This window comes from Phodopus roborovskii, unplaced genomic scaffold (genome assembly GCF_943737965.1).
Source record: "Phodopus roborovskii unplaced genomic scaffold, PHOROB, whole genome shotgun sequence".
Classification (NCBI taxonomy): Eukaryota; Metazoa; Chordata; class Mammalia; order Rodentia; family Cricetidae; genus Phodopus; species Phodopus roborovskii.
The window spans coordinates 6,137,712-6,163,519 of record NW_026126629.1 but is presented as its reverse complement, the minus strand read 5'-3'; the positions used below and the strand labels follow the sequence as shown (position 1 = coordinate 6,163,519).

The 25,808-nt window shown below is 42.1% G+C and overlaps 1 protein-coding gene across 1 annotated transcript in view; it reads right to left on the bottom strand.

The window, feature by feature from the left end:
- The window catches only part of Thrb (thyroid hormone receptor beta), a 183,054-nt gene that overhangs the window by 58,073 nt on the left and 99,173 nt on the right, over nt 1–25,808 (bottom strand). Inside the window, 1 exon segment of the mRNA XM_051206818.1 lies at nt 1,245–1,505. Within this exon segment, the coding sequence (XP_051062775.1) occupies nt 1,245–1,505 (261 nt within the window).

Here is a 25,808-nt window from a genome sequence, read left to right as displayed (position 1 = left end):
TGAAGGGAGGGTGCCTGGGAGGAACTGGAAGGAGGGAAGGGAAGGGGATGTAGTATAATTCTGTTTCAATTTAAAACATTAAAAAAAGCCTTAAACTTCTAAATAATCAACACAGAAGTTCAAGCATCACCTTTCAAAAGGAACATGGTGTTCCTGCCCTCGCTGCAGTCCGAACTGAGGACGCCATCTTTGGATAATGTGTTTCAAGGGAAAACATCTGCCTCAGAAACTGGATCTTTCTGAGTAAACCGGAAGTTATGGAGGTTCTAAAGTATTTCCAGAAAATCAGGAAGACCTGGGTTCTTATTAATGAATGATAAGTGTAACTGTGACTCATGCTCAAGACAGGGCAGTGAGTATGATTCTTCATGACTCACCTATTAATTATTTATCGATATGGGATGTTATTTGATTGTGAGGTTTTCAATTTTCAAAGAGACAACTTAAACTTAATCAAAAGTATAAAACAGAAAGCCAGTCATAACCTTTTTAGCTTTTAAACTCTCAACTGGAAAAGAATAGGTAGTTACAAGGACTTGGACACTTATAGACATAGGTTGGCTTAAGTAGGAAAGATTTTGGGCAATCCTAAGACCATAACACGATCAGCATCAGAGACATCTGTCAGGTGGGGTGGCCTGAGGTGAACAGCAACTAAGTCTCATGTGATCAGGATCCTGGGCTGGTTCTGTTTCCCCTCTGGAGGTGACTACCTCCTCCCTCATGAGGTGACAACTGCCTAACACCTTAATCTTCTCTCTGTGATGGTGACACAGGATTTACTGACCACAAGACATGTCAAAATCTCCCTGTCAAGCATGAATTGTCTATGTAGGTTAAAGGCAGGCATTGAAATCCCTTTAGCTATTGGTGTAATTGGGATAAGAAACATATGCATATGCACACACTTAAAAACACACCACAAAACAAGTAGTTACGAATGCAGCAGTGTCTGTTTCCACTCAGCTACAGGTAGAATTAAAGATCAAATACACAATACGTTTGCTCATTAAAGATATAAGAAAAGACCCCCCCACCCCCCCACCCCACCCCCGTGTTGGGCATAGCATGAAGTGCTTGCCTTTGGACCTCACTTGTTTATGCTTAAAAGAAACGTAGAGGATAAAGACAGCAGGGAGGATGATCCAGGGAAACGCGCCGACACTAGGCTGGCAAAGACATAGAGGAGGAACGCAGTCATGGCAGAGACACGTGTGGAAACGGTCTAGTAGGAAGTGGGTTACCTTTACATTTCTTCTCTTCGGTCTGGAAGGTCTGCGCACTTGAAACGCTCTGATCATTCACATCATCCGGATCCAGATGGAATATAGAACTCGTCCAAGTGGCCTGGATGAGGTGTGGGGATGTTTGCTCATTCTTCAGTGCTCCGCGCCTCTCCGCATGGCTCTTCCTGTGCAGGCAGGCTTCGGACATCCCTACGAGCTTCCAGTCCTGTCCACGCTCTGGACGGGGCTTGTGTTTGTCCCAGGCTGGAAGGCCATTTTCTGGTGGAAGGAGAGTGAAACCATGAGATAACTGACTGTAGGTATTGCCACGGTTTTGCTGAGATTCTGTGTTTTGGAAGCCAGTTGCTGCTCAGTCCCTTTGGGCTAACATGGTTGACATGCGCCTCCATCCACTATGATGTCAGGACATGCTGAGGCTGTTAGCCCTCGACACAGAGCCACCTAAGCTGGATGCCCTCTTTTTCTCTAGTTCCTGCATGTCAAATCTCATCACTACAGGGGCGGCCCAAGAGCAAGATGATGCCAGTTTATAGCACTGCTTAGATGACCATTTGAGGTCTCGAGCATCAGGGCTGGTCATGACCTTAGGTTAGATCATTAGGATGTGACACATCCGGGATGTGGCCTTGTTTGACTTGGGTTTTATCACAGACTGACCTGAGGGACATTGTGTCACTTAAGTTGGGCACACTTAAAAGAGGTCATATTCTGAGACTGCCAGACTGTTCATTTTCTACTCTAATAACAAAACTAAGGAGATGGGAAAGAGCCATCATCAACACAACACAACACAACACAACACAACACAACACAAAAGCAGCAACAGCCCCCAAGTCTAAATCCATATCATTTACATGCAAGTTTTGTGTTTTCAATGGATCCTCAAATTGGCCATGAAATCACATAAAAGGGGCAACTTATGCTTTCTGTGTGGTAAATTAAGAGCCTCAAAGATAGAAGGATGAGCCTGCATCTCTTAGGCGGGGTACTGGATCAGTAATTTTTGTTTTAGCATTTGGTCTATGGGGTTTGTAGGCCTGTTCTTTAGAATGGGCAAAAATAGAATTTACGTAATGAATAGAGAAGTATCTTCTCTATTGTCAATTTTTACCTTATTCAATGTCTTTACTATATAGGAAGATAAAGTAGAGGATAAAAATGATAAGAACACACACTCACCTCCCTACTCTCACACACATGTACCCATACACACTATATATACATCACAAAAAGATCACACACACACAGACACACACCATATACACACATACCACATTCATATTCACACACACCACATACACTCATAAACACTTCACACACCATATACACACACCTACATGCACACACCATATACACATACTCACAGTCACATACAATCACATTTACACTCTCACACATACCACCTACATACACCACACACATACTCCTGCATGCACACACACACACATTCACACACCATACACATACACACATACCACCTACACACACCACACACACTCACATGCATGCACACACATGTACATACCATACTCTCACACACGTGCACACACTGCACACATAACACACACAGATACTCACACAGACACATTCACATGCACACACCACACTTTCACACACATGCACACATACATTCACCCCCCCCACATTTCACATATTCACCTCATACATACCACATATATCACACACTTGCACTCACACACATTCATGCATGCACACACACATGCACACACCACACTCACACATACACACACAGAGTACAATCTTCCTGGTCATCTGTTTCCAGCAATTCTTAGCAACTATGTGTCAGAATTAGGAGCCAGTAATATATACTGATTGGAAGACTACAATTATAAGTATGATATTTAAATTCAATTTTTTTTTTTGATAGCGCTGGGTTATTGAGCCCTTGTGCATGTCTATCACTAGGGCATATCCTTTCTGCATGAGCTTTCTTTTATGCTGAAATTACCAAAAGACCACAGTTGAATCCCTGGTGCTTACAGAGACGAATCCACCCCGGCCTGTGCTTTGGTATGGGGGATTTCAAGTGAAATTTCGGAATTAGGCATAGTTGGGGCTTCCATAGAACTCCTGAAGCTACCAGAACCAACAACAGAGATTGTCTGGATGGTGTATCTGAAGTTGTCAGCTGTCAGAAGTCATTTTCGGAAGTTACGGTCCCTGTTCTGACTCTCACGTTCTCATTCCCATGCACTTCCGATTCAGGAGAGTGTGAACAACCACACAGGATTTCTCTTTCTTTTTCCTTTCTCCTTTCCTTTTTCCCCTCCCCTCCCTTCCTCTTTCCCTTCCAGTGTCTCCCTGAAAAACTGAAAATGATTTTAGTTTTATTTCTCTCTCTTTCTTTTCACGAGTGTGTATGTAAAGTGGCTGCAGAGCCCAAAAGACCTCATCTGGTTGGCTAGAGCTGGAGTTGTGAGCTTCCTGGTGTGGGTGCTGGTAATCAAGCTTGTGTCTTTGGGAAGAGCAGGGGCCAGCACTCTGAAGTGCTGAGTTATCTCTCTAGACTCCAGCACAGGATTTCCTTGCTTAGTAAATAGAAGCACTGTGGCTCCAAGTGGCTTGTGTGTCCTGTAGGAGCATCCCACTGTGTGCTCTGATATAGGGAAAGGCACTGGGAATTCTACATGCTTAGGACTGTGTGAGCCATTGCATTGGGCAGATTAAATGAGCACAGGGACTTCTTCTTTCTCATGGTTTGTAAGTTATTATTCATTGCATAGTGAATCAACTCTTCCACTTCCCAAGCATGCCCACCACTGCTGCAATTACAGGCATTTATTCTCACTGTCCATTGAAAGGAAACAACAGGTTGAGATCATCAAGATTGTATTGCATTTCACACTAAACTTCTGTGTAGAGTTCACTCAAGAACCCATTATCCATGAGGACTTAAGTTTCTTGTGAACTAACTACTAAGTGGTTGAATGCAGAGGTTAGCCATGGGCCTGGAGAAAGCTCACCCATGGAAGTTTCTGCTCTCCCAATTTTTATATTCAGGGAGTAAATCCTCCAGCAAATTGTTCAACTTAAAGAATATTAAACTTCTCAGAAGGTTTTGAGAAGCTTCTAACATATCTTTTTTGCACTATAAAAGTTGGTAGTAATTCACCAGCCCTAACTCCACCCCCCACCAAAAAAAAAAAAAAAAAAAGCAGAAATCAGGGAGTTGCTATTCCTTATTGAATCTGGGTCTTGGATGAAAAATATCTAAGGACTGTGCACCCAATGGGACATTCTGTGTCAAAGCAGAACCCATAAAAGCTTGTTATGCATGTCCCTTGGGTAAGCAAGAGGGTGTTTCTTCTCACAAGGCAGGGTATGTTTGGGGTAAGGTAAGCAATAGGATTGCCTTCCATTTTCCTAAGAAAAACACTTGAGATGGCTTGGGTAGAGGGCTCCATTCACAGGAGGCATTTACAAGTTTATAATTACTGTCTGCAATTACATTTGAAATAATGATATTCAGTTGCTTAATTGGCAGGTTTGTGGGATACACAGTGCTGGGAAAACTGGAGACTGAGAAACCCTGGCTGGGTCATGGGAAAATGCAATAGGAATTTCTTTAAAGAGAATATTTGATTCGGATCCACTCAAGATCAGGGGAGTACATGCAATTCTTACTGCATTTCCAAGGAAGGATGGGACACCTTCCTTGCCAGGCCCTTAAATTCTATTTATTGGGTGTGTGTTCAATGATGAGGACTGCAAGCTCTACATATATGCAGCTGGTAAAATGTCTTTGAGATTCTTTCCTATTACTATGTCATGTGTCCATATCCTTTCACTTCCCCAAAGTTCATGGCAATGGGTTATTCCTTTTTAGAGGAATTAACAATCCTTGGCACTTATCAGAATCACCACAGGTACTAATCACAGCATTAAGACCTGGCTTTTTAAATTGAGTCAGGGCCTTAGCATGTATGATTCTGCTAAGTTTCTTGGTGACTGAGGTATCCAATAGAACATGAGACACAAAGGACCAAGATAAATCTAAGGCAATAAAGCAAATTATTGGCATGTTGAGGATAAATTGAATACTCTCTCATCCTCTAATGTTTTACACAGCCTTATATAATGTTCCAGTTAGTTTTTATTGTCAAGCCGACACAACCTAGAGTCACCTGGGAAGAAGGAACCTCAACTAAAGAACTACCTTTTTCAAACGGGCCTGTAGCCCTGTCTGTGGGAGCTTGTCTTGCTTGATGACTGATGTGGGAGGGCATCACTATCTCTACGTAGGCAGTCCATGCTGTATAAGAAACTAGCCAAGCATGAGCCAGTTGGTGGGTCAGCAGGCAGCATTTCTCCATTGTTTCTGTCCTAACTTCCCTCGATAAGGGGGATTGTAACCTGGAGATGTGAGGTATAATAAACTCCTTTGTCCACTAAGTTGCTTGTGTTCCTGTTGTTTAGTACAGCAGCAGAAAGAAAACTAGGTAGAGAAGACTTGTATTATCATTCACAAATCACCCAGCTGTTGTTAGGTCTATTGAACATTAGGCACTGGCTGGATATTATTCTGAAGATTGCAGTATAGATGTAAGTAAGTATTTATTCAAAGAGATTGCTTTGGGTATTACCTGGAACATAAAGCACATAGTGGTAGAAATCACTTTTTAAAGGCATAGGGATGTAGCTCAGTTGGTAGAGTGCATACCTGGCATACTCAAAGACCTGGGTTCAATCCCAAGAGCTAATCTTACTAGACATAGTAGCACATATCTCAGCAAGAGGATCAGGATGTCAAGGATGAAGTTCAGAAAGTTAGAGGCCAGTCAGGCCTACATGAGATTCTGTTTCAAAAAAGGGAAGGATCAGTTCTTTGCTTAGAATTTATAAGGGCACAGGTTTGAGTGCCAAAAGGAGAGGATCCTAAAAATAATCCTATCTTTTTATTCACATGATATATGCCATTTGTTTTTTAGCTGATATATGGCTTTAAACAACATTCTATACAAAGGAGTTAACCAATTTAATTTGTCAGTTATGATAGAAATTAATAGATGGAATAAAAGACAACAACTAGATGGGACATATGAACTAACACTAGAACAAAATGGATCTGGTGTCTCAAGGGAGGTTAGACACACATAATTGAGTCTGCATTCCATTACTGTCAGTCTAATGGCTTCCGGTGCCATAATACTGACCTACATGATTTTTAGCAAAGGAGAAATGAACAGAAACCTCAAGAACTTAACCACCTACATCCTATCTCTGGACTTCATACTAAAGGTGATAGAAAGTAAATTTGTCTGTTAAGGAAGGGAAATTATACCAAAATATTTAAGTATTTCAGGACACAAAAGCCAGTTGATATCTTATAAAGGACCTTAACTAAAGGAAACAAGATTATGGTCAAGTGGCCAGAAGGGTTATCAGAAGGGTAGGCTGGGATTTCCTGCCACTCCTTCTGAATGCATTTAGCCTATATTAAAAGGATGTTGCTGTCAGGCACTGAGTCAGAAAGTGTACATAGATAACATGATCTGAAAATCCTGGGTGTGTGGAATTGTTCTGTGAACATCAGATTATTAATTTGTTTATTTTTCTAAGATTACTTTTACTTTAATGTGTATGAACGAGTGTATATAGGAGGCATGCCATGTATAGAGGTATGCCAAGTGTGGGGTATACCACATGTGTGAGGGTATCCATTAAGGCCAGAAGGGGACATCAGATCACCCGGAGCCACAGTTACTGGCAATTATGAGCTGCCTGACGCTGGTGCTGGGAACCCAACTCTGGTCTGTAGAAGAGCAGCAAGTGTTTTTAACCATCTTTCTGTGATGGTCGAGCCCCCAGGACTGATTCCCACCTTCCCTTCCAAGGCCCCTCATGCTGATTTACTCCTCCACAGCCTTGGCCCTTGGAGGATACTCTCCAGTCACTGAAGCTAACATAGGGGCCCTGCTCCTCAGAGTCTCTGTAGAGGTTCCACTAGGCCTGCCCCTTGCCAATTCTCCCACAGACAGTTCCTTTCACTGAGACATTTCTGACAGAACTTTTCCTGACCAGTTCCCAAACCATTTCCTGTAAACCTTATTTCAATCTCTAGAACTTCCTTGTCTGTTCTCAGTAGAACAATGGGATGAGAGCCAGCATTGCCAGGGTCTCTGCTGCGTTGAACCCTCAGGAGAGATCCTTACACATGGTTAGGTGCTTGATGTACTGAGACAGGAAAGGTGTGAGCCCGGATTACATAAGCACGCACCAAGACTAGAAAGTGACATGGATATATATGATAGGCAAGGCTTCCTACCGAGGTTTGCTGACTCTAAAGTCAACTTCCTGTTGTTCTGTTAAAACTGTTTCCAATTGTGTGAGGTTATACACCTCAGTCTGGTCTAGAATTCTTTCAAAGGAATGCTTCATTCTTCATATTTCTGGAATCTCCAAAAGAGAAGTTTATTAGAAAGGAAAAATCAAAAGCAGAAAGAAAAGAGAAGAGAAAGGAAGGGAGGAATGGAGGAAGGGGAAAAAAGGTTACTTTTGCCAATTTTGAGATGTAGCTGTATCCTATTGAAGAAATCAATATTGAGTGAATACATAAAGTTTTGCCCATGGCCACTGGGCTCCATGTTTCTGGCCTTGCAATCCAGGCAGAATATCATGGCAATAGGAGTTTGTGGCACATACAGGAGCTTCCTAGTTATCAAATGGCAGAAAAATAGGCACACTGACAGAGATTAGGGACTCCAATGCCACCCCCTAGTGACTCCCATCTTCCAATAACCCCTACGTCTTACCTTTTGCTATTTTGCAATAAGGTGATGGTATGAGTCCATCAAGGAATAAGCACATTTAACATGCCAGTGCCCTTGAGACAGTGCACGATGTGTTAGAAGCCCTTCATTTATGCATCCCATTCACCTTTGTTTCCCTTCCTTCATGTTCCCAACTCCAGTCTCCTCTATGCTTGACTTTCAAAGATCACCCTTGGAAGGAAGGAGCTGGGTCAATGACATCATGGCAGCATGTCATTGACTGAGAATCTGAAAGAAATCACTACCCAGGAGTGTGGTTTAAGATTAATGCCTGAAAAGTGTTGGCTGTGGCACAAGGATTGACTTGAAGATCAGATTTCTCGCTGCTATGAGAGACATCATGAGAAATGGTGCGATGAAGACTTCCTCTACCATTAAAAGGTACATTTTGGGGCTCAGAAAACAGTGGTGAAGGCACAGGTTGGCTCTTACACAGCCTGGAAGGTATATCACTTTCCAAGATTAGCTGAAGTAACCTCCCACTCTCCTGATTTCCCTGATACTTTCTACCCACCCCTTCCTTCCATGTGCTGCCTTCTACCTCTGATCCCATTTACATACATGTATACAATGTCCTTATTTTTTGATGTTGCTGTAATATGCACAGTGCCTAGCTCTAAGTGCTATTTAATGCCCCATCCCTAACAAGCCTGTCTGAAAACCACCTAAGAAAGGAAAGCTGTTGAATTCTCCAAGACATACAGTCCACTGTGGTGTAGAAGGCATGGCAGCTGGCTGGGAGGTGGTTGGCCACTGCATCCACAAAAGGATGCGGAGGAAGGACTATCCCCATCCTCCAGTGAGACTCCATCTCCTCGAGTTTCCACAGCCTTCCAAAACAGCACCACCAGCCTGGAGAGGTACAGTTCACATTCAAACCACAGTGCTTTGTAAAGAGAAAATAATTCCTGAGCAAACTCCTGCTTTCTTACTCAAAGGCCATTGGAATGTGCCAGGGGACTTATCACTACAGGCTACTCAGAGAGGCTCTTGTGATCTTCATCTTTCCAGGATTGCCAGTGGAAAGGAAAGCTGCTTGCAGTATAAGATTTAGACTCCTGCTGGTCAAAGGTCACACTCTGACTTTGCCATATGTGGGCTGTGATTTGGGGCAGACTGCTCCTTGCATCTTTCTTGAATATATGTAATACCTGTTTATGACTCTCCTATGCAAGGCAATACCTTGTGTGTTCTCTGTGATTATGCCAATGGCACATGCTTGTCTTGTCTGACTGGGTTCTACCTCTTGTCTCCATTTTCAGATGTAACATGATGTCACCCCATAAATATTTGAAATAACTGAACAACATAACCAAGAGAGCTCTATATACCCTTGAGGTTGAACAGAGTACATATGATCTTCTAATCCATGAATTAATATTTATTGAGCTACAACACACTTAACACAGGGCAGTCAGGGACAGTGGTCACATCAAAGCTCTAGAACAAGGCAGCTGGGCCATGAACAGATGTAGCTATGAATCCTCAAATAGCACTGGGAAACCTGCAGACATAAAGGCATCTAGATCATCAAGATAGTACTACTCTTGGCATCTGTCTTCCATGAACATTGTCTAAAGCACAGATTTAGCTCATTGTCTGCCACCCAGAGTGTGTCTACAGGGGACTTAAGTGCAAGGCTGTGAATTTGTTAGTTGGCTCCATTTGGGTTAAATGGGCAGGCCACTGGAAGGTTCTGGTGTTTCTCTGTGTCTTTGGATCCATATGAGGTGTCTCTGCCTGGCTCAGATAGGCCTTTAAGGGCAGGGCCCAGTGTACCACTGCTTCCATTCATGAAAGCATTAGTCGGGGAGAACTTTCCTAGCTGATGTAAGATAAAGTAAGAGACAGGGTAATTGAGAAGTAGAAGTCATATGGTTGAGGTGGAAGGCCACGTGACCTTAAGCAGTTCCATATTAAGGGTGGAACAACCTCATAGGGTTAACGTGAAGATGGCAGAGGCCAATGTGGGTGCATAGTATGGCATGGGCCAAAATACTGTAGGTGCTCAGTATGGTTCCTTCCTTTTTCACAGCTGACAAGCACATGGCATTTGCTACTATGCTGTGTTCTGCTAATGGAAAGGAACCTGGGGACCCTCCTCCCAAGTTCCCTTTATCTGTCAATGGACAGAAATGTTGTAAGCCACCCTGGGCTCAGGTTTTCCTCACTGCTGTGACTTGGGATGAGTTCCTATCTTTGGAAGACACTTTGTGTCTAACAACATGTAATCCTATTCCATTTTGAATATCTTATTGGCAAATGCCAGTGTTCCCATTGAGAAGACTCAGATAGGCCTGTAGACTGGGCCCACATATTATATTTGTCCTTTCTATAACTTAGACTTACAGATGAGAGTGGAATGTTCTGTCCATTGTAAGGCATGGGGGTTTGCATCACAGCTGGGTACCAGTTTTCTAGGTAACTAATTTCTAAAGGAATTGGTGGTAGGGAGGATGATAAGGAAGGCAATTAATTGTAATACTAAGATTAACAGTAGCTAAAAGTCCTTAAGAATTGGACCCCAGCAGGGCAGCTGGCAAGCCGCCTACAGGCAGGCTGCTCCAGCACCACCCCTTTGTACTCTGTAATCTACAAGTTCCACTCTGCCCTTAGACCCACCCACCCACCCACCATGACCACAGTAGCTCCCCAAGACACAGACTGCAACTGTACAGAGAGAACCAAGAGACAGCAACTGCAATGATTAGTCCAAGAGAGAATCCCTGAGACACAGATAGTGACTACAAGGATTGGACCAAGATCCTGCACCAATTAGAGGAAGAGATGGATAGGTGCCAATGCAAGAATACATTCAACAACCTATATAGCAATGCCAGAATGCAGTGGTCCTACAACAGGAAGATCTGGATATCCTAACCCAGAAGAAGCAGAAGAATATGACTTTAAATATAACTTCATGAAAATTAGAGAGATCGTTAAAGAGGAAATGAAAAATTCCCTTGAAGAAATGGAGGGAAAGACAAACAAAAAGTTTAAAAAAAATCAATAAATCACTTAAAGAAAACTAAGAAAAAACAATCAAATAGGAGAAACAACAGTTCAAACAGTTCATGACTTGAAAACTGAAATAGGGGCAATAAAGAAAACACAAACCGAGGGAATGCTGTAAATGGAAAATCTGGGTAAACAAACAGGAACTACAGATGTAAGCATAACCAACAGAATAAAAGAGATGGAAGAAAGAATCTCAGGAATTGAAGATACATTAGAGGAAATATATTTATTGGTCAAAGAAAATGTTAAATTAAAAAATATTCTTAGCACAAAACAACCAGGAAATCCAGGACACAATGAAAAGACCATACCTAAGAATAACAGGGATAGAAGAAAGAGTAGTCCAGTTCAAAGATACAGAAAATATATTCAATAAAATAATAGAAGAAAACTTTCCCAACCTAAGGAAGGATATGCTATGAAGTTACAAGAAGCTTACAGAACACTAAATAGACTGGACCAAAAAACAAGAAGTACCCTCACTATATAAAAATCAAAACATTGAACATACAGAATAAACAAAGAACATTAAAAGGAAAAAAGGCCAAGCAACATATAAAGGAAGACCTGTCAGAATTACACCCTACTTCTCAATAGAAACTCTGAAAGCCAGAAGATCTTAGACAGATGTGCTGCAGACACTAAGAGACCACATATGCCACCCAGATTATTATACCCAGCAAAGCTTTCAATCACTATAGATGGAGACAACCAGATATTGCATGACAAAACTACATTGAAACAATACCTATCTTTAATCCAGCCTCATAGAAAGTATTAAAAGGAAAACTCCAACCCAAGGAAGTTAGCTACACCCACAAAAACAGAGGCAATACCTCACACCAGCCAATCCCAAAGAAAAGAAACACACAAAAATCATCACCAAAAAATAATAGGAATTAACAATTACTGGTCATTAATATCTTTTAATATCAGTGGACTCAATTCACCTATAAAAAGACATAGGCTAACAGTGGATACAAAACCAGGATCCATCCTTCTGCTGCATACAAGAAACACATATCAACCACAATGACAGACATTACCTCAGAATAAAGGGTTGGGAAAAGGTTTCCAATCAAATGGACCTAAGAAACAAGTGGGTGTAGCTATCCTAATATCTAACAAAATAGACACCAAACTACAATCACTCAAAAGAGATGGAGAAGGTCACTTCATACTCATCACAGGAAAAATCCATCTGGATGAAGTCTCAATTCTTAACATCTATGCACCAAATACAAGAAACATTACTAAAGCTTAAATCCCAAATGAAATCCTAAACACTAATAGTAGGAGACTTCAGTACCTTACTCTCACCAATGTACAGGTCTTCCAGACAGAAATAAGAGTAGTAACAGATGTCATGACTCAAATGGACTTAAAAAAAAAACCCAAAAAAAAAAAAAAAAATTTTTTTCCCCTTGAACCTTCTCTAAAATTGACCTCATACTCAGTAACAACACAAACATCAACAGATACAAAATAAATTGAAATAATCCCCATGGCTTAAATTTAGAATTCAACAACAACATTAATTGAAAAAAATATTAAGAACTCATAAAAATTGAACAATGCTCAACTGAATTACTCTGGATATAAAAAAAGAAATTAAAGACTTACTAAATTCAATGAAAATGAAAATACAACATGCCCAAACTTAGGGACATTTTGAAGCAGTGATAAGAGGAAAGTTCAAAGCACTAAGTGCCTATATAAATAAAGTGGAGAAATCTCACACTAGTGACTTAACAGCACACTTGAAAGCTCTAGAACAAAAAAATCAGACTCATTCAGGAGGAGTATATGCCAGGAAATAATCAAAATGAGGGCTAAAATCAATAAAATAGAAACAAAGAAAACAATTCAAAGAATCAAGGAAACAAAGAGTTGGTTCTTTGAGAAAAACAAGATAGATAAACCCTTATTCAAACTAACCAAAAGGCAGAGAGAGAGAGAGAGAGAGAGAGAGAGAGAGAGAGAGAGAGTATTCAAATTAATAACATCAGAAATGAAAAGGGGGACATAACAATGGACACTGAAGAAATCCAGAGAGTCATCAGGTCATACTTTGAAAACCTGTACTCCAAAAATTGGAAAATCTAAAGGTAATGAACTGGATAGGTACTATTGTAATTTAAGAAAAGCTGTGTGAGAGAGAAAGATGCCACGTGACAGGGCTCAAGCAGAGGTTTTTTGTTTTTTAAATTAGGGAAAGGGATAATAAAAAAGGGGAAAGGGGACTGGGGGGGCAACCTCCGTGAATGGGAGTAGCAGGAGAAAGGAAAGGGGAGAGGAGGGAAGGGAAGAAAGGGGGCAGACAGAGGGAGAGAAAGAAAGAGAGGGATGGGAGGTAGACAGGACCCTTTAAAAAGGTGGTGCTCTTAGTGACTTCAGCTGAGGGCATATTCTGTCAGAACACCAAGGACAAGCCAGTACTACTATTAGGTGTCACATACCAAAATTAAATCAAGATAAATAAATTAAATAGGCTTATAACACCCAAGGAAATAGAAGCAGTCATCAAGTCTCCCAACACAAAAAAAGTTGTCAATGTAATCTACCATATAAATAAACTGAAAGAAAAAAATATGATCATCTCATTAGATGCTGAAAAAACCTTTGACAAAATCCAACACCCCTTTATGATAAAGGTCCTGGAGAGATCAGAGATACAAGAAACATATCTAAACATATACAGCAAGCTAACAGCCAACATCAAATTAAATGGAGAGAAACTCAAAGCGATCCCACTAAAATCAGGAACAAGAGAAGGCTTGTACATATGTTTCTCATACTGGTTAATGAATAAAGCACTGTTGGTCAATAGGAAAGCAAGAGAGGAGGGACTAGGAGACAAGGAGGAAAGAGGAAGTAGTAGGGAGGAGTAAAGATGGAGAGACTGGAGAGAGCAGAACTGCCTGCCGCCTCTCCCCGGTAAGATAAGACCACGTGGAAATACATAGATTAACAGAAATGGGCTAATATTTAAGACAGAGCTAGCCGATAAAAAACAAGTAACTGGCCAACAGCATTATATCAAATACAGAGTCTCTGTGTGTTATTTGGGGCTGGCGCGGCAGCGGGACAAGACCAGCGGTGGGCAGAAAAACCTTACTCCTTATAGCCCACCACCCTGGAGAAGTTAGGTAACAAGGAGAACCCTAAGAGAGACATACATGGATCCCCCTTGGAAAGGGAAACAAAGTCTCCTGAGAAAATTGGGAGTGTAATGGAGTGGGTGGGGGAGAAGGGAAGGCAGAAAGGGGGAAGGAGAGGGATGGAGAACATGATGGTGGAGTTGGGGGAAGGGCAGAGAGGGAGAGCAAGGAAAAAATATATCTTGATTGAGGGAGTCATTATGGGGCTAATGAGAAACCTGGCACTAAGGATATTCCCAGGAATCCACAAGGATGACACCCCCCCCCAAGCTTTAATGGAGCATGAACTTGAACTGGGCTTCCCCTGTAATCAGATTGATGACTAACTGTATTATCATCACAGAACCTTCATCTAGCAACTGATGGAGGCAGATGCAGAGATCCAGAGCTTAGCACTGGACTAAGCTTCCAGAGTGCAAAGATAGGGAGGAGTGACAATATGAGTAAAGGGGGTCAAGACCATTTTGTGGATACCCATAGAAACAGCTGACCTGGGTTAGTGGGAGCTCACAGACCCCAGTCTGACAGTCGGAGAACCTGCATGGGACCAAACCAGGCCTTCTGAATGTGGGTGGCAGTTTTGTGGCTTGGGCAGCCTGTAGGGCCACTGGCAGTAGGACCAGGATTTATCCCTAGAGCATGAACTGGCTTTTTGGAGGCTATTCTCTTTGGAGGAATACCTTTATCAGACTAGATATGGAGTGGGGCCTTGGTCCTGTCTCAAAGCAATGTGCCAGACCTTGTTGACTCCCTATGGGAAGCCTTACCCTCTCTGAGGAGTGGATGGAGTGGGATGAGGAGAGTGGAAGAAGGGAGGGAGTGGAAACTGGGATTGGTATATAAAATAAGAAAAGGTTGTTTTAAAATAAAAAAAAATCAAGAATTAGGCTGGAGAGATGATTCAGTAGTCAAGAGCACAGACTACTCTTCCAGAGGACTTGGGTTCAACCAGCATAGCAAAACTTTAGCATCCTGGTCTCACTGTGGCATGCTTTTTTCTACAAATTCATTGTTTTTAAGTATTTCGGATGATGTGGCTCACAGAAGGTGTTGCACTATGACCTACACGGCTGCACCTAGCCTCCTGGGCACTCTGGGAGGCCAGTTCACAGTGGCCTCAATTCTAGGATACATTTGCCTGAAGGATGGGATGATGTGGAAGGGGAAGAGAGTCCTGAGTGCTAATGCCACCCTAGAATAAAATGTCTTTCTGGAAAGGATGTCCCTGTACGAACATTTGCTGAATTTCAATGTATTGGCTCAAGAAGGTATAGAGATCTCAGTTCCCACGTGCCCATGAGAATGCTTTTTGTTAGGTTCTCATCTGGTTCTTGACCCCTAGAAATCATTTGTGGTGTTTGGAGAGTCAAGGTGATTGTAATTAGGATGGTAGTGTTTGTGTGTATTGATAATTAGGAAGTAAGAGAAACCCTGTTTGAGACAAAGCTGTAACATGAGTGAATTTCTGCTCTTCTAAGTTAAAATGCACCTACTCGGACATTGTCACCAGCATTAGAGTTTCTTGTCTATTTTTGCTACTGTCTTATCTCCACCAATTGATGTGTCTAACTTTGAGAGGTGTGATTACTATACTTAGAGGCGTTCTGATTATTCGCAGGTTTGATGCTAGTGGGAACATTTGTATTTTAATCAATTTATTGATTTTATTTAAACATGTAATCTAAAGTCAGTTCCAATCTGTGGAACTTTTAGTGAAGATGTCATAATAACTTGGACACTTACTTTGAGTAGATGGAAAATATAGAGGAAGTTATAAGGGATTTCTCATTTAGAAATGTAATTTACATAGCCCATATTGGGCATGGTGTCAGGGAACTAGAATCATGAATGCCCTCTTCCCATAAGCCCTCGGTTGAACACATGACTTTGAAGGAACTGAAGAATGAGTACAGGATACTTCCAGTGCCTCGGCAAACTCCATTTTCATTCCCTTTCATTGTTGGTAGGGACTTGGAGGGTTTGAGAAGACGGGAGCTCTTCCTCAGGTGTCTAGGTCTGAGATGTTCAGTCTGTCTCCATGAACATTAGGGTGGAGGGCGGAGTGTGGGTAGCAAAGAGTGGATGGGGGGGAGAGATGAGCGAGAGGAAGAACAAGGAGAGCAGGAGAGAATAATCGGAACAAAGGGAGCTCGGGGGCTAGGAGGAGGAGGAGCAGGAGGCAGAAGAGTAGCAGGAGGAGAGGAGCTAATTAGCAAATGCACAGAAGGAATTATCAATGGTGGGAGCCAGGCGGTTTTCCTCCAGGGGCCATTCCCTTGCCAAGCTGTTTTGGCCTCTTGGCCTTTATTTCTGGCACATGAAACACTGTTAAGAAGATTTGGGGCTTGATAGGATCAGGAAGCAAACAAAACAAAAAACAAACCCCCCCCCAAAAAAAACCCCACAAAACCACAAAACCTCAATATTGAAAATCTGGGCTTCAACCAAGATGTCTAATGAAACATGCTTGATACCGTACACTGTACGCTTGGAAAAGAGTGAACCCACCAGAGACAAGCTGTCCTGCTTGAAGACAGGTTAGCCAAACTCAGCCTGTCAGACATTCCTAAATTCTGCTAGAAAGGGCTGGAAAACAACCACACACAGAAGCCTCTGTAGAACATCCTGGCATAGAAGAGAAGGCACAGTAGAATCAGATGCGCTGTGGTGACTGGCAGCAGAAGCTCCCAGAGACTTCAGTCACAGGCGTTCAGGGTGTTTGGGGCTCAAATGTCACACAGTGTTTTCAAAATTCACAGACACCCCTGAAAGATCAGGCCTGTGAAGGAGACCCATGTCTGAGCTGCAGGAATAACCCTTTACTTCTTGGACTATGGAGTGGGGTGTTAAGAAGCCGGTGGTCACTGGGGAGCATCAGGTGTGCACTCTGTTGTGTGTCAATCAAGAGCGGCATGTTTCCTTACTCAGTCTTGGTGGATCAGTTCCCTTGGCCTGTACAGGGGAACATAGGTGGGTCATGATGAATGTGTGTGCCACTTGTCACTGGCGCCCCCTGCTTTCCAGCCATGGTACTGAGTACAGCATTCCATTTATTTATTCCATTAATACTGAGACATGTCTTAGCTATCTACCATTCATACAGGAAGAAGCCCAGTAGTGACAAAGAGCAAATGGCTCACTCAAGATCATATCTGGACCCTAACCTCAGGCTTGTGTCCTTGGCTCCTCTGTTGCTTTAGGGGTCATCAAGAGTTGTGAGGCATATAAAAATGACTTGTGCAGGGTGGTATATACTTTCCCTGGCTAAAGTCATGGTGTCCTTGTCATCTGCTTCCTCACTCTCCATGCTATTCAGGGTTAGGGTTGTTTAACATAAAAAATAAATAAAAAGAATAAAAAAAAGCTGGAAAGATTAAAACAAGAGTGAAATGGGCAGACTATCATTCCAACAAAACAAACATAAAAGTCTTCTACCCTATTGAGACATACAGGAAACAGGAAAGCGAAGGGTGAGAGACAAGGAGGCCAGATGTGACTGTTGTCCCAGGTGGGGCCAGGAGAGGCCTCCAGAGCAGACAGGCTTGGAGGCAGCTGGGTTGTTAATCTTGCACACCCTTCCTGACTTACTGACAGCAGGAGCGTAGGTGCAGACCAGCTGCTGTCTTCTAAGAAGCCATGGAACATCCCTGAAAAACCTCTTACTTGTTTGTCAGGGAGAGAGGAGCCAGATAGGCCACCAGCCTTCAGGAGGACTCTCCACTTTGAAGGAGTATTTGTTTGTAGCTGGGATCACTATGTTTTAAGTCTGCCAGTTAAAATCCTTCATGGGCATAATAAACATTTCTGCCTTGTCAATCCAATCTCAAATAATAGGAATACTTGAAATGTTTTCTACTTGGCCTCTCTATCTAATAGGTACACTGGTAATAACAGTTTATTCTATCAGGAATTTCTAGGGCTAAGCCCATCTTCCTAGCATGAAAGGAAAAAGGCTCATGCATCTGTAGGGCAGGCAGTGAGGGCTTGGGAATCATAGGCAGCAGTAGCATTGAGATGTGTCCACCCTCCAGTTCTGATCTGGCTCCTTGCCTTTGGTCTTATCTTGTACTTTTCCAAAGGGGATTTCATGGGAGAGGTACTTACTTCATGTTTGTGAGTAACTGAAGTCTAAGATGCATTCTGCCCTTCCCTCCAGTCAGAAAGTGGAGTCCAAGAGCTTAAGTAATGTGTTCAAGCCACAAGGCTAATAATAGAGACACATGTGCCTCGAAATCCATATACAGTTGTAGTCCTTCAAACAGATACAAACACTTGTCCTGTCTAGAATTGCTGGTTCTGCCTGGAGAAGGGTTGGACAACTGGAATTGCTTTTATTATTATTATTATTTAATGAAATGATTCCTTCATAAAAAAGAAAGACTTAGGTATTTGCCATCTCTGTAATATGCTGTGCTTTGTATGGCCACCTGAGACGGAGACGTATAACCAAAGTTTGTGCCACTTTGTGGCAAAGCTAGGCAATATTTCCCAGCCTCCCTTGCAGTGAGATGTGACTCACATGACAAGGTTTCAGTCAACTGAACGAATAAGATTAATGGGCCTTATGTGTTTTCTTCATCTTCTTTCACTCTTTGTTTGAAGGAAAATTTGAAGTTTAGAACTAGATGGGAATGTAAGAAGGTTATAAGAATGCCTCCAAATTATGTTGACCAAGTGTTACCTGCCAATTAAATATATGTGACACTGGTCTTGTGATTAGGAATACAATTCTGCCATATGAAGTCACTGAAATTTTGGAAAGTGAGGCTTACCTAATGTAGCATGAAATATTATCTTATCAACAGAGGCCAATAGACCACAGAAAGCCATCTACTGTGTTGCTAAGTGTTTCTGAAATCCAGCTAGAGCCAAGAAAACAACAAGAGACTTGAAGGCTCACACTCAGCAACATTCTACAAGACAACAACACACTCACATTTACAGTCTTAGCTTCCCCAGTTGTCATCTAGGAGTATGGACCACATAGTCTCTAAGTTTCCTTTATCCCAATGTGCTCAGAGGTAAGGACTGTCCTCGGCTATGTTTATATGCATATACTGTAAAGTGTATTAGATGCCAGTGTTAAGTTGAATTAGAATTATTTTGTTTATAAAATACTCTCTCTCTCTCTCTCTCTCTCTCTCTCTCTCTCTATATATATATATATATATATATATATAGTTTATGCATACAAATGACTGCATGTCTTCAGGAACTGGAATTACAGTCAGTTGTAAGTGCCGGGAACTCAACATAGGTTCTTTGTAAGAGTAGTGAGTGCTTTTAACCCCTGAGGCATTTTTCCAGCTTCTGCCAATTATTTCTGGATCTACCTTTGGGCATGGTATCAAGTAGTTGAGGTCCTCATGAATATTTTCATTATGCTTTACTGAGTGTGAGGCTTGTTTATATTCATGTATATAGACTGATCTTGAGTTTATAATAGTACTGAAAGACTTGCATAAAGGCAATGTGGTAGTAACTGGTATCCTGATAACTTTATTTCCACTCTATTTAGATAAAGAGTATAGGATGCTAATTCCCACTTTGAGTTGAGAAATTTGGGGCTCAAAAATATTCAAAATTTCATTTTTCAAATGGGGTTTAGTTGAGATTTCTAAAAGCACTATTCGCAGAAACATCAAGAAAATTTAAAGTTTGAAAAAGCTCAAGGTAAGTGTGAGATGGCCTGGCCAAGTCCATGAAGAGTTCTATGCCCCCCCCCCCATTCTTAATAAAGGCATGGGAAAACCTTCATCTTTGTCCTGTTGGGGACATTAGTCACTTCATCCTGAATGAAGAAAAGATTAATACTTAAATGTACCTTTGCTTACTAAAAGTAAGCAATAAATTTTGTTAGCAAATGTTGCTTTTAGATCAAATGTTTAGAAGCAGAGTCTAAGAGAATGTGAAGGGGATGAGGAAATAATGAGAACATGTTGACAGAAAACTATCAGGAACCACAATTTGATATTGTGCATATGAAATCAAATAAAATAGAAATTAGTGATTTTTTTTAAAACTTCCTATTTATTGCCTGCAGGAATAGTTTCCCCTGGCTTCTTACCATTGTCACTTCCTGCATGAGGCTATGGATGAACACATAATTGTGTTATGCTAAGTTTTATATCCTTGGGAGTATTGAGCATCCAGCACAACTCTGAGGTAGGTCCCTGTGATCTGACTTGCATTAGGAATTGATGCCATTAAAATGTGAAGCATTAGTGATAGCATAGCAGTTGCATTAGAAGTTGCTGAAGCAAGGAAGATACTGCATCAAATTTCCCTTTGGTGGGACCACTTGCTTCCATCCTCTTCATTTACAGCCTTAAAAAAAAAAAAAAAAAACCATAAAGATCGACTAAGTCACTTTTGGATATCTTTCAATTTTCAGAAAAAGCTTTAATCTGTGAGAAAATTCTTGCAGGACATCTTGACCAGGGGCTAAATTTGAATTATAGGGATGGGCTATCAACATTTAAGCTCCCTGCCAGGCAAGCTTCTTAAAAAAGAACAAGTACTTTCCACATCTGTTTACATAACCATAGAACAGGAATGGTGATGGACTCTGCATGGGTGTCTGCCATGGATCAGGTACTTAACGATGGCTACCCTGCATCCTGCCCCTACCATGTGGCAGGCATGGGTGAAGAGATTCATGTGTGTCTCACCACCTTACCAGGAGCCTGTAGGAAAGCTCAGCAACTTCAGCATTGGGAGTTCTTAAAAGCCCCTCAAATGGATTAAATGTATGGTCCAAGCCTCAAAGCCAAGAACAAAAGCTCTATGTGTACTGTGTTCCTGAAAGCTATTACCCCGAGGCCTTAAAACAGAAGTTACTTAGTTTAAAAAATTAAAAAAAAAAAAAAAAAAAGAAGAAGAAGAAGCAACCTCCTCCCATAACAAAAAGCACCATGTGACTGGAGGGAATCTACTAGCAGCGTGGAGGAACAACTTGACCTGTTACCAAATCACAAAAACTTAAAATACAGACCAAGCTTCCTTCTGCTTTTACTGCTCCTTTTACAGCAAAGGCTGCTGTGGTCAGACATTCTCAAAGGACTTTGGAGCATTTGAACTGAAGATGCCACTACTAGATGTCCATTTAGGTAAGAGATGATACTGATGTGCCCTGGGAAGATTCATGTTCCTATCAGTCATGGATGAGAGCCACACATACTCCCAGGCAGCTTCCCCTAATATACTTGATTTTTGTCACCGATGACTGAAATAGGGATAGATAAAAAGAGTGACAATCTTTTGGTAAATATTCAGATGCCTAAGCAGCATTTTTCTGTCCTTGTCTGATGGTAGTAGTGGCAAAACCTCTCTTTATCAAGACGACTGAGATGGATCAGTTGCAAAATTGCCTGCCACATGAACATAAGGACCTGAGTTTTAATCACCCGTATCCATGTGAAAAGCCAGATACTGCAATATGTGTTTGCTAACTTCTGGCTTTTATATGCACGTGCACATGCATGGGCATCCATACAAACACACATATAGAATCTCAGAGACACAAATGTCCACATATTCACACACTCTCACACAAAACCTGTATCAGTGGTTTTCAAACTTCTGTATCTGTCATCTGGAGAGTCCTGCCACTTGTCACTAGATACAGCCATATGACAGAGATGTGGCCCCCAACATCCCTTTAAGCTAAATTTTCCAGTGACTCTGAAACTCCTTACCATGAATAAGAACACCCTGCCTCTGGGTACTGGATGCATGCAAACATTAAGGAATCAGGATCCAAAGAAGGGTATCGAAGTTCTACCCTCCACACCAGGCTGGAATGTTTAGGAGTGGGACAGGTTCTAGTCATCTTGGCTTACATTTCAGTGACTGTAACAGGCAGCCAGAGTTGAAAGCTACTATGTCCAGACCTTGATTCCCTCAGACAGGACTGTGTTTTGTAACTAGCTGAAGAGTTTTAAGACATTGTTGAGTCTCAGATTCAGAGGAGAAGTTCTGATTTAGCATGTCTGGGACAGCATATCTGTCAGAGTTCTCAGAGCTCTTGGAATGGGGATCTAGTTCAGTCATAGAGTCCTGCTTAGCATGTACAAGGTCAATTCTTAGGATTCACAAAGCTTTCAAAATGTGTAGCAGGGTTTGAGAAGTCCAAACAGCAAAGCCAGGCAGGCTCTCTACAAAGGCTGAAGGAAGGTCCTAATCCACTGTCAGAGGGTTCAGTGTAGATCTTCATGGTGAAGACTGAAAACTTCGATTAATGGCAAAAATGGAAAGGAAATAAGAAATATCATCACTTATTAGACTTGTTTAACCTAGTTTTCTCAAGAACTGGATAGGTCAAAAACTCAATAGAACACTGAGTACCACTGGGAATATCACTCCATCACTCCTGTCCTAGTTCGCTAACCACGTACACTGAGAGAATTGGAGAAAACAGTTTCAGGTCAGCTCCTGCATCAGGACAGAGATACACCTGCATACTGAATGCTGCATGCTTGGGGACACGGAGCTCCACAGATGCCTCCTTTCTACAGAAGAGCCAGGCTCTAGAATGATAATGTCAACAGCAAAGTCTTGAAATAAAAGCAAATGTTGATAAACAGGTGCCTGGCACTGCCAGCTAGGGCTGGTGGCAGGTGGTAGAGACATAGAAAAATAGCTCTTGACTCACTGCAAACCAAAGAAAAATGATAAAGTCATCATGCATAAAAATCATGTTGGGGAAGATTATTTTCAATTCTTTGCAAGGAGCTTAACCTGTGTATGTGTCACTGCTGTGAACTTTGGTAGTATCTGAGAGAACAGGAGAGGGACACTGAATAATTACTGGTTACAGCAGAGTTGAATTGAGATGGGTTTTTCAGAATGGCGATAGTGAGGATGATGGATGATATCCTTGGGAGTTGTGATGATGTAACAGGGGTGATGATGGAGGTGGAGTGAGCTGGAGAGACAATGAGCTAGGGTGGAGGTGGGAAAAAGCTAAATACTAAAAGCATAGAGCGAGGAAGAATTCAGGAGGTATTAAGGATGATCTATATAGCTGATCTCATAGCTGCAGATCAGGCTTGGGGTTTCGAAAGGTGTTCACAGGTCTGATTGGAAGTGGTAAGATTTCCTGGTTTCTCTCAGAAATCCCTGGTCCTCTTACAGGTTATGCAGAAATTCAGGAAGCTAAAGAGAGGAGGGAAGGGAAGGGCAGGCAATGAGAGCACAGAGGCCAGGTCCTTGCTAGTAAATTCTAGCAAAGTCCAAGGTCTTTGCATTTACTGAGTAAAATGAAGTGTTTGATTCTGTTTTGAAGAAAGGCTAATGTTGTAGCTGTAAGGCAGCTCTCAGTTTTTCCTCCCTCCCTCCCTTCTAACTTCTTTCCCTCCCTCCCTCCTAACTTTCTTTCTTTCTTCCCTCCCCCCTTCCCTCCCTCCCTCCTAACTTCCTTTCTTCCCTCCCTCCTAACTTCCTTTCTTCCCTCCCTCCTTCCCTCCTTCCCTCCCTCCTAACTTCCTTTCTTCCCTCCCTCTTTCCCTCCCTCCCTTCTTCCCTCCCTCCTAACTTCCTTTCTTCCTTCCCTCCCTCCCTCCCTCCTTCTTTCAGTCCTGCCTTCCCCCTAGTGTTAGAGCTGGACTCAGGATCTCCCTCTGCTGGTACACCCTGAGGCATGTTCTGTGGTTTCTGGATTTTCTGGCTATGGTGAGGAAGGGAGAAGATCAACTGGTCTCTTCTTCAGAGTGCACACCGTGGAGGGATTTCCACCCCCTCTACCACACCTTTGCTTTTCCAAGTGGTAAATCCCCCAAAGAGGCATTCATTTAGCTAAGTTGCGGCTTCTAATATACAGATGGGAAAGGCATGAGAAGGGGCACAGGGTTCAAAGGGAATGGACAGTGTAGTTCCCATTTGAGCAGAGGAAGGTTCCTAGTGCAGTGGTTTGGTTTGGGAGGTCATGGGTCAAGGCCATCATTGGCCTCTGGAGAGCAGGGAGAGGACAGAGGTTTGAGTGTTTACTATGAGGGGGGTCATCTGTGAGTAAGCTGTCCAGAATGGACAGCAGGCTTTCATGAGCCATGCCTAGTGGTCCCTCCTGCCCATCAGGTGTTTTAGTGGTAGCTGCTGTTCTCCCTCTAGCCCACATGCAATGAACAGGTTTGGTTTTAGTATTTTACTAATGTGTATGTGTGTATGTGTCTATGTGAGAGTGTGTCACCTGTGTGCAAGTGCTCCCAGAGGCCAGAAAAGGGCATTTGATCCCCTGGAGCTGGGGTTACAGGGGGTTGTGAGATGCCATGCACGGGTGGTAGGAACTGAACTCATGTCCTCTGGAAGAGCAGCAAGCATTAACTGTTTAGCTATCTCCCCATCCACCTCAATGAGTTCTTAATTCTTCTTGAAAATGATACCCTGCCAGGGAGCTGAAAACCTGTGTCAGATATGTGGTTTCAAGCTCAGGAAAGAGAAGCAAAATTTGATTGGCTCAGACCACAGAGTTCAATGCTTTGGAGAGTTGGCATTTTGCTTTCTCAAACCCTAATCCTAGCAACATTTAAATTCTATGTAGATGGATCTGGGGAAATAGCAATTCAGAAAAAGTGACATAAGCCTGCAGATGCCATGTGGAGTAGCTGTGCTGGCAAGTGGCTAAGTCAGTCTTCAAAGCCCTCTGCTTGGGAGCTAAGTGGGAACGCTTGCAGGGGCTCTCCTGGAATTCCATGTTGATGGTTTCCCTTGGTGACCCATCCAAATATTGGGGCTTAAGTAAGCTGTGTTCACTGTGGGAGAAGAGACAGATGGACATACTCCTTCCTTAGCAAGGTACCTTTCTTTTCACACAAGGTATGGCAGGCTAGTTTTGGTTATTGTTCAGTGGGTAATATGAGGTATGGCTGCAGAAATCTTCAGCCAGTCTAATGAAAAGGAGCATATTTAAATAGAAGGGCTCACACTTATGCCAAAGAGCCCTTCACCCTGGGTCTTGCCTACTCTCCAGGAGACATGAGCATCATAAGACATAAACCAGGGTTCTCCACCGACTTCATCATCTGCAAACTCTTCAAACGCCATAGCAGTGTGTATAGAACTAACTTGACAGTACAAAGTAAAGATTAGATGGAAATAGAAAGAGCAAGGGAGAAGAATACAGCACATTTGATGGAATGTTAACACATGAACCCTCTGGGTAAAGAATAGATGGAGATTCTTTGTACAAATCTTGCAACTCAGATGAAGCATGAAACAGAAAAGTGAGCTGGAGAGAGAGCTCAGCAGTTAAGAGTACTGCTGTTCTTTGCTGGAAAATCTGAGTTCGGATCCAGCACCCATATCAGGCAGCACTGGGACTCAGGGTCTATGGGATCCAATACCCGTTTCTGGCTTTCATGGGTACATGCACTCACACTACTTTTACTACTACTAAACAACAACCATAATGCATGTTTTTGAAAAACTAAAGAGAAAAAATGTTAAAAGGTCAAATATCCTATCAAAATGAAGATAATATACTAAATTGGAAAAATATTTGTAACAGTTTTGAGAGACTGTGATTTATTTTGTTAATATTTAACTCATAAGAAAAGACACAACAGAGAAGTTAAACAGGCAAGCTAAATAAACAG